At 33.8% G+C, this 11,859-nt stretch overlaps 1 protein-coding gene across 1 annotated transcript in view; it reads right to left on the bottom strand.

The window, feature by feature from the left end:
* Positions 1-4,476: 4,476 nt before the first annotated feature.
* Positions 4,477-11,859, bottom strand: part of ALG13 (ALG13 UDP-N-acetylglucosaminyltransferase subunit) — a 64,996-nt gene continuing 57,613 nt past the window's right edge. Inside the window, 4 exon segments of the mRNA XM_039874773.1 lie at positions 4,477-5,393; positions 7,631-7,811; positions 9,530-9,570; positions 11,670-11,843. Of these exon segments, the coding sequence (XP_039730707.1) occupies positions 5,131-5,393; positions 7,631-7,811; positions 9,530-9,570; positions 11,670-11,843 (659 nt within the window). The 3' untranslated portion in view covers positions 4,477-5,130.

Genomic DNA, 11,859 nt, shown 5'->3' with positions numbered 1-11,859 from the left:
CAACATTATCAAAACTTTTGAGACACGGTAAAAGCGGTCATAAGAGGAAAGTTCATATCATTACAGGCCTATCTCCAAAAACAAGAATGAGCCCAAAAAAACAGCCTAACGTTTCACCTTAAAAAACTGAAAAAGGAAGAACAAATGATGCCTAAAGTCAGCAGAAGGAAAGAAATCATCAAAACTAGAGCAGAAAAAAATGAAATTGAAAACAAACAAACTTCATAAAAAATAAATGCAATGAAGAGCTATTTCTTTGATAAGGTTAATAAAATTGACAACCCGCTGGGCTAGACTCACTAAAGAAAAAAGAGAATGAATACAAATAAACAAAATCAAGAATTAAAGAGGAGAGATTACTACTGACATCGCAGAAATACAAAGGATCATACAAGAATATTATGGAAAAGTATTCTTTTTTACAGAATATTTAATAACCTAGAAGAAATGAACCAGTACTTAGAAATATACAATCTTCCTAGACCGAATCAAGAACTGGAAAATCTAAATAGACCAATCAGCAGTATGGAAATTGAAACAATCATCAAAAACCTACCAAAAGGTAAAAGTCTAGGACCAGATGGCTTCACCAGTGAATTCTACCAAACATTCAAAGAAGATTTAATACCTATTCTCCACAAACTCTTCCCAAAAATTGAAAAGGAGGAAATGCTTCCCAACACATTTTATGAGGCCAATATCACCCTGATACCAAAACTTGGTAAAGATAACACAAAATAAGAAAACTACAGACGAATATCTCTCATGAACACAGATGCAAAAATCTTAAAGAAGATACTAGTGAATCGAATACGGCAACATATTAAAAAGATTATGTGCCACGATGAAGTGGGCACAGGGATGGTTCAACATATGCAAATCGATTAATGTGATACACCACATAATCAAATTAAAAAATAAGAATTATATGATCATATCAATAGATGCAGAAAAAGTCTTTGACAAGGTACAGCATCCAATTATCAAAACACTTAACAAAATCGGTATAGAAGGAAAATGTTTTAACATAATAAAGGTCATCTATGACAAACCCTCAGCCAACATTATACTAAATGGTGAAAAACTAAAAACCTTCCCTCTACAATCAGGAACAAGACAAGGCTGTCCAGTACTGCCACTAATATTCAATATAAAATTGGACGTCCTAGCGAGTGCAATCAGAAAAGAGAGATATAAAAGGCATCCAAATAGGAAACGAAGAAGTCAAATTGTCACTATTTGCGGATGACTTGATTCTCTATATAGAAAACCCTGAAGACTCCACAAGAACACTACTAGAAACAATAAGCAAATACAGTAAAGTTTCTGGATACAAAATCAACGTTCAAAAATCCATAGCGTTCCTATACTCTAATAAGTGTCAGTAAAAGAAGTGCAAAAATAATTCCTTTTGCAAGTGCAACAATAACAAAGATACCTAGGAATAAATTTAACGAAACATGTGAAGGATCTATATAATGAAAACTACAAGACCCTATTAAATCGAAGAAGATGCAAAGAAATGGAAAGATATTCCGTGTTCTTGGACTGGAAGAATCAACATAGTTAAAACGAGCCTATTCCCTAAAGCATTATACAGATTTAATGCAATCCCCATCAAAATCCCATCGGCTTTTATTTTTAAGAAATGGAACAAAGAATCATCAGATTTGTATGGAAGCACAAAAGACTCCGAATAGCAGATGCCATCCTAAGAAAAAAAGAACGAGGCTGGAGGCATCACTCTGCCAGACTTCAAATTATACTACAAAGCGACAGTAATCAAAACGGCATGGTATTGGTAGCAAAACAGACACACAGATCAGTGGAACAGAATCAAGAGTTCGGAAGTAAACCTATCTTTCTACAGGCAAATAATTTTCGACAAAAGAGCCAAAAATATACAGTGGAGAAAGGAAAGCCTCTTCAATAAATGGTGCTGGGAAAATTGGAAAGCTATCTGCAGAAGAATGAAAGTAGACTGTTGTCTATCACCGCATACCAAAATTTACTCAAAATGGATTATAGACCTGAATATAAAAACTGAAACAATAAAATGCATAGAATAAGACATAGAAACTAAACTCAAAGACCTTGGACTTAAAGAGGATTGATTTTATGAGTTTGACCTCAAAAGAAAGGGAAGTAAAAACTAAAATAAGTGAATGGGACTACATCAAACTAAAAAGCTTCTGCTCAGCAAAAGAAATCGTCAACAAGGTAAAGAGACAAACATCCAAAATGGAAAAAAAAAAAATATATTTGCAAGCAACACTGCCAATAAGGACCTAATATTCAGATTGTACAAAGAACTCATACAACTCATTTACAACAAAAAAAACAAATGATTCAATTAAAAAATGGGCAGAGGACCTGAGCAGACACTCCTCTCTAGAGAATTTACAAATGACCACCAAATATGTGAAAAGATGCTCAACATCACTAGCTATTATGGAAATGCAAATCAAAACCACAATGAGATACCATCTCACACTTGTTAGAATAGTCGTTATCAACAGGACAAGGAATAACAAATGCTGTAGATGATGCGGAGAAAAAGGAACACTCATACACTGCAGGTGGGACTGCAAATTGGTACAGCCACTACGGAAAACACTATGGAGGTTCCTCAAAAAACTAAGAATTGATCTACCATATGATCCAGCAATCTCTCTAATGGATATTTACATCAAAGACTTGAAAATCCATATCCGAATAGACATTTGCACACCAATGTTCATAGTAGCATTATTCACAGTGGCCAGGACATGGAAACAACCAAAGTGTCCTATGATAGATGACTGACTAAAGAAGCTGTGATACATGTATACAATGGAATATTGTTCAGCCATAAGAGATGAAATACTGCCATTTGCGATAACCTGGATGAACCTCAAGATAATCATGTTAAGCAAAATAATCCAGACGTTAAAAGTTGAAAATCACATGGTATCACTTACGTGTGGGATATAACCGTAAAAGCAACAAATGAACTGGTCAAGTAAATAGAGACTCATGGACATGGACTATAGACTAGTGGTTACTGGGAGGGTAGAGGGTAGGGAAGATAGACACAGAAAAGGGTGTCAAATATAGCGGAGGAGAGGGAGCGTGAAGTGGGTAAAGGGGATCACATATATGATAGCTGAAGGAAACTGGATTTTGGCTGGTAAATACAGAATAGAATATACAGATATCAAATTATAATGTACACCTGAAAATTACATAATTGTATTAACCAATGTTATCCCCAAAAACTTAAGAAAATAAAATAAATTAAAATAAATACAAATCAACAGGAAGCCTAAGCATGTCTCAAAACCAATTTCCAAACCCACATTCTGAAAACAGACTACAACCTTCTAAAGCACCCACTGGAAGCTAATTAGTGGACCACTGACAGTTGAAGATACAGGACAATTGCCTGCTAGAAGTTATGTATACATTTCAGAATGTTAGCATGTTTGAAAAGTGTTGGAGGGGTTGTTCCATATGTTAAGCTTGACTAAAATAAACCTTTACTTAAAACATAAAATAATTTGTAGACTGCAAAAAATGAGAATTCAGGTTAGCAAAGATGACAAAACAGTAGGTTGTTATAAAGTGTTTTTTTTCTTAACTAAAGTTGTCATATGCTAACTTGTAAAGTGAGTAGTTAAGATCAAGAATGCAAAAACAAACACAATCAGTTCCATTTCTATTATGAAGAAGGCTTAACTAGTATACTGATTTAGAACTTAACATCAATCATCCTGAGAACAGTACATTGAAGATAGAATTGATTGCACTCCAGTTTTTTCAGCTATTCAAAGCACCTCAAACCCTGAGGTCTTAAATGGTCCTTTTGGCCTGGGGTATAGCTAAAGGTAGAAAGGACAGACTGATTCATAAGCATAAATAACCTTTTAAAAAAGGCAATATAAATAGGTTTAGTGGCAATGAAAAAACACTTTTAAAATAGCTGTTTGCCAGGGGAGCTACAGAAAGCATTCATGATGAATTAGCCCTCAGAGGAGAAATGATGAATACAGAAGATCTTGTGGTCTTTGGGTAGATGAAAGAAAGAAGACAGAAAGACTGATGAAACATGTCTCACAGAAAGTTAGAGATTGTAGAGATTTACAAGGTTAAATCCAAAAACAAAACCTGAAGATTTGACAACTTTTGGAAGTATAGAACAATGAGAAAGTAAGTCTAAAGTTCTATAAGGGAGTTAACCTTAAAAAACAACAACAACAACCAAAAAACAGAAATACAACCTAAAAAGGAACATTCTCAAGGGAATATAACTAGCTATGGTACTATACATTGCAATGTCTTGAGATTAAAAAAACATTTCAACTGGCCCTGCCAGTTCATGCTATACATACACATGCTTTTGCAATCAAAATACCAGGGGAAAAACATATTGGAATAATCAAATGCATCATTCTTTGCTGCCATGAAAATGCAAAAAAGAAAATCCCACTCATTTTAGCAATTTTAAATGCTAATTTTTATTTCTTGCTAACTGTGCAAAGGACACCAATTCAATACTGTGCAGTAAAACAATTACATAAATCTAATATTAAACAATAGCATATGGGATAGATCTAGAGCAGAGCACCATGTGTCTTCGAAACTGATTAATATCATAGAACACAGGTCAGTTCAGACAATTCTTAAGAAACCTGAAGAGCTCTCATTTAATATCAAGTTAGTTATCCAGAAGCAAATGCTCTTGGTTTTATTTTCTAGAGAAAAGTGGAAGTTATTCAATTTTTGCAGTTTAATATGATGTGTGACATCTGAACCAAGGAAACAGTTTGTATGATTTATTCCTTTTATCAACTGGTACCATCAGCTAATATAATGTTGACAAGTGGGCTGACAGAAGACAGCTGAATACAATGAAGTATGCTCAACATAGGGCTAGTTGTACATTCATCTTAACTTCCTTACTCACAAACCAAAGTAAAATTCTTCTATTTTAAAGTACTATTTCAAATCAAAAGATAAAATAATCTCAAAATGATACAATAGTAACCACTCTAACCACCTAAATCACTTAAACTACCTAACATAAAACACTTTTAAAAAACTGAAACAGCAAGAAAATGGCAGTGCAAGAATACTTTATACTGCTCAATCTTACATATTCTGAGGTACATAATGAGAAGCTGAGGGAGGTGAAGCAATATAGCCAACTGGGCCAGGATTCATAGCACCATGAAAATGAGAACCACAATATGGTGCACCAATGGGATGCCAGGGGGCAACATATGGATAATCTGGCACAACAGGAAGACAGGAATCAAACCCCGGCAAAGGTGGCTGCCCATAGGGATCTGGCATCACTGGATAATAGACTGCTCCATGAGGGACAGATGCAGGGTCAGCATTTGGAAAAGTACCTGAAACAAAGAATGCACGAAGTACACTTTATATACAAAGACTCACTAAAACAATATAAATGCATGCTTTTACAGGTAAAAAAATGAAATTTAGCATTAACTAGAGGAAAGACCTGCTGCAATTGCAGCAGGAGCACTTTAGATATGAAATGTGACTATAACAGGCTACCGAGATTATATAAACGTTTCTGAACTTAAAAAATTTTACATGTGTCAAATGTATTCTACCTAGTGAGCACTATCTTTCCGGGGGGTTATTTAGGCACCAACAGACTTAATACATAAAGAAAACATTCTCTAGAGTCCTCTAGTCAATCAAGTTCTTTAAAGAGTTGGTCACAATTAAGTTATCCAATAGTTTTCCACTAAAATACATCACCCAGATAACTACTTTTTATTACTTTAGCAATGGAACACTAGGGGTAAGATTCTATATAGTGCTAATATTCCAAACCATTAATATGTTTTACAAAAGGAAGGAAGCAAAGAAATGCACATTCCTCACATGTGCCAGGCACAGTATACTTATAAAGTTTCATTTAGTTTTTATAACAATCCTGGCAAGTCAGGTATTTCTCATCTCACAGAAAATCAGGCTTAGCCAAGATCACAGCCATCAAGTAGCAGTGTTGGAATGGGAAACAGATTTGGTTAGGTTATTCTACATCGTTTCTTATCTCCTGCTGACTCTTTCCAAGAAGGGCAGTCCAAAGATTCTATCCTAAATCCTCCGAAATGCCTCCCCATCTACGTCATACTGTGAACAAGTACACAAAGCAACCATCCTTTTAAGGGTCTCCAACTTCTTAGTCTCAGGATCCCTTTATACTCTTAAAAATTGAGCATCTCAAATAGCTTGTTTATGTGGTTTATGTCTATCGATATTTACTATATTAGTAATTAAACTAAAAAATATTTATTAATTAATGCAAAAATAAGCCCTACATATTAGCACAAAATTTTTATGCAAAATGATTTATTTTCCAAAACATAAAAAAAAAAATTGTGAGATAAATGGCATTACTTTTACACTTGTGCAAATCTCTAATGTATGCCCTAATAGAAAACAGCTTGATTCTCATATTTGCTTCTGTGTTTAATCACTGTATGTTATTTCAGTTGAAGGCTATGAAGAAAATCTGGCTTCATACAGATATGTACTTGGAAAAGAGAGAAGTCATTTAATAATTAGCCTTTTCACATATTGTAGATATTCTTTGATGCTACAACAAAACTAGATAAGGGGTCGTTTCTTAAAGATCAGTAGCAATGTAGATATCCCATACTTTGTTAATATGAAAATCCACTGTTTTATCTTGCATTTTGGATAGATCTTTTACAAAATCATGCTTGGGTAACATTATGCATTGGTAACTGGGAAAATATTATTTCACTAAGTTATACAAATCTCCCAAATGTTGACAACATTTCATGATACAATGTAAAAAAAAAAAAAAAACAGATTAATAGCCCTGTCTAAGTACTGGGGAACTGTCTAGCTCATGGTGACAGATACAAGTTTTCCAAAATTTTAATTATTTGAAAGCTGAAATTTTTAACTTTAACAACAAATACTATCAGTTGTTCTTGAAGTGGCTGGCTCATGTTATTCAATTGATAAAATGTCTGCCAAATCCCTCAGTCTGAATAATCATTGTTTGTCTATCATTCTTTCAAGTAAAAATAGTGTTCCATGAAAAAGGTCAGCTAGTTCAGCTCAGATATCAACCTCACAAATCCTTTTCTTTAGGTTAATCATCATACTTCAATTCAGTATGCAAAATGTCTTATGAACACTTCCCATTTTGTCACATGGAGTATTAAGAACAATTATTTAAAAATAAATATTCAGTAAAAATAAGAACATCTTTGATGAAACAAAAAATATGAAACTGATATTTTTGTATCATGAGTGTGTGACAGTGAAGAAAAGACTGATTACTAACATAGTTACCACAGCTCATTTGTGCTTAGGCGCCAGCAGTTTTACCCACAGCTGATTTCTGCCCCCCTCAATGAAAATGTAACACAGTAAAAGGGACAAAAAAACCTAGGTATTATGATGAATACTTCTGGCCTGACAGATCCCTTGAAAGGGTCACAGGGACCCCACTTACCATGCACTGAGAAACACTGGTCTAGTATTTGGATCTAATAAAATACCTGAAGGTTATTATTAAATCACACACAATAAAATCCAATTATCATTCTTGCAGGCAATCTTATTACATACTCACCATCTGCTGATCCTTCTGCCTGTGTGTCATCTTGTTTCCCCCCTTCACTGTAAAACTGAGGAATGCTCTGATCTACCAAAGGAGGTGGCTCAGTATAGACTGGATAATTCTCTACATGATATTGCTGCTGCTGCATCTGGGGCACATAGACCATGGAGTGCCAGTAGTTGTGGTAATAACACTTTGGCAAGAAAGGGAAAAAACAAACATTTTACTCTTCCATGTTCTTAAAGTAGTATAGTTCCCTCTCAAAAAAAAAAAAAAGTTGGGCCATAATTTTCAGGTGGGGTAGCAATGACTTTTTTGACCTCGAAGATATGACATTTGTAAAATCTATTTTTTTTATTACAACTTGCAGTATCTATATCTCATACTTGGAGCTAGAAGTTCTAGGAAAAAAGCATCTGAAGAAAATTAGAGATATACATAATGACATGTATACAGATATGTCTTTTATAGCATTATTTATAAAAGCAAAGCACATGTGAACACACTAATATTCAGTAACAGGGAAGTGGAAGAAGGTATTATGACCTATTTATGATAAAATAATACAGGCAATAAAAAAATCATGCTGTCAAATATTTAAAGAAAAAAATGCTCATATTGTTAACTTAAAAGTTTACAAAATTACATAGCTGTCCGTATTTTGTAAATTAAACAAACTGAAAGGAAATTTATCAAAGTATACAATAGTTATACAAGTGATTTTTCTTTAAACTTTAGTATTTTCCAGATGTACTATAATAAATGCTATTACTTTTATTATGAAAAAATAGTATTAAAATATTTTTCTGCATTTCCTTGTATTCCTATGGAGGAATAATTTTAAATGCCTCAGGCTTGTGGAATTAATTACATTTCCACATGTGACTAATAACCTAACATAATTGAAAGTAGATTATTTTTCAATTCTTGAAATTGCCTTTATGAAATAGTCTCAATGAACAAATCTCATTCCACTACTCCTAATTTATAAATGTGTACCAGTTGGGACAGATAATTGTATGGAAATAATATGTCTGAGGTTTTAGGGAAATTAGCATCTGGGAATATGAACTATTCTGAGCATTATCCAGGAGACTATCTAGTTTACTATCATCTGCCAAATCTTAAGATGCATCATTCCTTTTCAGGGAATATACCATCTTGTTATATCAGAAATCAAGTGTATTTTGGGGGAAAAATGATCCCTGAAAGAATGAAAGAGCTCTTCTAACAAACCAAATTTAACAAGGCATTAAAAGATTTATACACTATGTAAAAGTGGGATTTATTTCAGGGATGCGAGTATGTTAAACATCCACAAATCCAAGTTTTACACTACACTAACAAAATAAAGAATAAAAAAAGAGCTCTTATCTGAAATCAGAGACACCTTTCAGTGATATTAAGCTTTTTTAAGTACCCACATTTTACAACTCAAGGGAGTGGTGAAAATCAAGTGTTTGGCAAATATCTACAAACACAGGAGTGCTTAAAAATACAGTTCTTTAAAATGTCTGAATTTGTCTGATTACTTTTCACATGAAATGCAGAAAAACCCATAAAAATGTTTTAGGTAAGCAGGCTAAATAACTCACTAATTATTGTGAGACAGAAAACAGAGTGAAGGGTTGACAAACGATGTTAAATATGCAGGCCAATATATGCTAAAATTGTGCTGCTTAGAGTCATCACTCACCACAATTTAACAACTATTTTATAAGAGAAACTGAAACACTGGGAGGCTAAGGTAGAAAACTGACCTTATCTTCTTCAGATATTTTATAATGACAGAAATAAAGCTTTTAGGCCCCACACAGTATCCTTGGCTCTTAAAGTTCAAGAGTCTGATTATGAAAACTACTTATATTTTTAATATAGAGTTTATCAAAGTAATTTTAACATGACTCTTACCTGCAATCCCAGATTGAAATAGTACTGTAAAACTTTTGTATCTAAAAGTAAAAATTTTTAATGTTAGTCACTAGATGACATAAGCAATTAGAGCTACCACTTAAAAAGCTTTTGTTTGAGTATTAAGGTAGATAGATATAAATGGCTTCCCACATCAACACCACCCTCAATTCTAACTTATTTATAGTAAATGACCATTTACTTACTGCTACAGGTAAAATCTTTTTCTGATCCAAGGTTTGATCGCCAAATACGTATTTATTTCTACTCTTAATATTAGCAGATGTTACAGGAACTCCACTCTGCTAATATTTCGAAAGAATCTAGTAATGGCATTTTCTTGCTCAGGACTAAAATTATACAATACAAATATACTACATAAGCAATCATACTAGTTCTCAGTTAATGGAGCTACTACATAGCACAAACTAAATGCTCTACTAATGCTGAGATTCGTGATGCCTACTGAGATAAATAGCACTGTATAAAACAATTAACCTTGTTTTTAGTTAACGTGACTACCACTAAAACTTGAAAAATAGGAGGCAATGAGAACAGTAACTTGAAATAAAATAAGTTATATCCTAAGGTGATAAAATTTCTCCAAACATAGAACTTAATTAAAATGTCACAAGTGAACATAAACTAAATGTATGGGGGAAGAGGAAATAGCCTTAGCATTCCAATTATATCTCTAAATGTATTTTTACTGACTGACCTGGAGTCCACGTATATTATTATAAGATAATATAACCTGAATTCCACTAACAAACAAACTCTCAGAAAACCCCTCTTTAAGTTGGAGACTCCCGATATATACATATGTTTACTGCCACTTTAAATGGCATGGGATTCCACTCCTTCACATACATACATACATACATATATATACGTGTGTGTATATATATATATATATATACACACACACACACATATATACACACATCCATGCAAAACTTGTATACAAATATTCATAGCAGTATTATTCACAATAGCAAAAAAATGGAAACAACCCAAATGTCTATCATCTATTAGATAATAAAATGTGATGTTATCTATACAATGGAATATTACTCAACCATAAAAAGAAATGAAGTACTGATACATGATACACTAATAATGAAATAGGAAACCACGAAGAGTTAATATTATACAAGGCCTGGAGAGGAAAAAAAAGGAAATAAAGATGAGGACTTTCCTCAGTCAGACTGGGTTTTAAGTGAAAATAAAAAAGCCAAGTGAAAATGTCTAGCAAGTAGCTAGAGACAAGTACCTAAAAGCTTCAAAGGCCAAGGTAACATAGATTTAGGAATCATCTACATAAATGTGATGCCGAAGTTTTACGGTAGAGAAAAAGAATGGAGTTAAAGGAGATCTTGATGACTACTTTAGGGGCTGGAAAAAAATAAGAGAAGCAGCTAGAGAAATAAAGAGAATCATACAACAAAGAAGGTATAAATAAGCTACAAAGAACTTTCAACTACAATTCTCTTTTGAGAAACACTGCCAAAGTGAGGGGCAACAAAGGACGTCCAATGGAAAGCCACTCCTTAGTTTAATTAGGGAAACAAGAACACAGGGCTAAAATCCAAGGCATATCAAACCCTCAATTCCTAAAAAAAATAAATAAAATAAAAACAAACAAAACTTCTCCAAGTCTTCAAAGCTCAGTTAGAATCCTAAATATTCTGTATGTCCTTAGAAATGGAACTGGCATGATTTAGAGTTTTCTATAATCCCTTCGATGCTACTAAGTAGAAACCTTCAAAGATTGTAACAATTTTATATATTTGTGGTAGATTTCAGAAAAGAAATGAAGAAAATTTGGATATCGACTCCTGCTTTTTAAGAAATAGTTGAGACAGCAAAGATATCCAGTTGAGAATCTTCTCCAAGGCAGACAGATAAGCTAGCTACCAAAATGCAGCAACATGAGTCACCTCAAGCATCCACTTCTTGATTATAAGATATTCTCAGCTTTCAGTTGCTCCTTTCCTTAGTCACTTAGCGTTATGCTAAGTCAATTTCCATTTGGTACCCTCTACCCTACTTCCACCGGTTAACCAGAGATATGCTCTAAATTTTTTTTAAAAAATCCCAGACCTAAATAACCTTCACCCAAGTCTCGAAATCCATTTACCTTGAGGCAGATCACTGCCATTTGGATCACACGAATAAGGTGGAGGTGGTGGTGGTAAGTTTGAAGCCTCTCCCACCTCAAGAGGTGGTGGTGGTGGTGGTGGTGGTGGCACAGAGGCAACAGCCTTGGCAGGCATAGGAGCAGAGAGGTATGGATAGGATGGTGAAGCAATCACTAAAAAAGAAAACAA

This window comes from Pteropus medius, unplaced genomic scaffold (assembly GCF_902729225.1).
Source record: "Pteropus medius unplaced genomic scaffold, Ma_sr-lr_union100, whole genome shotgun sequence".
Lineage (NCBI taxonomy): Eukaryota > Metazoa > Chordata > Mammalia > Chiroptera > Pteropodidae > Pteropus > Pteropus medius.
Note: the sequence above shows the minus strand (reverse complement) of the source record. Positions and strands in the feature narration are given on the sequence as shown.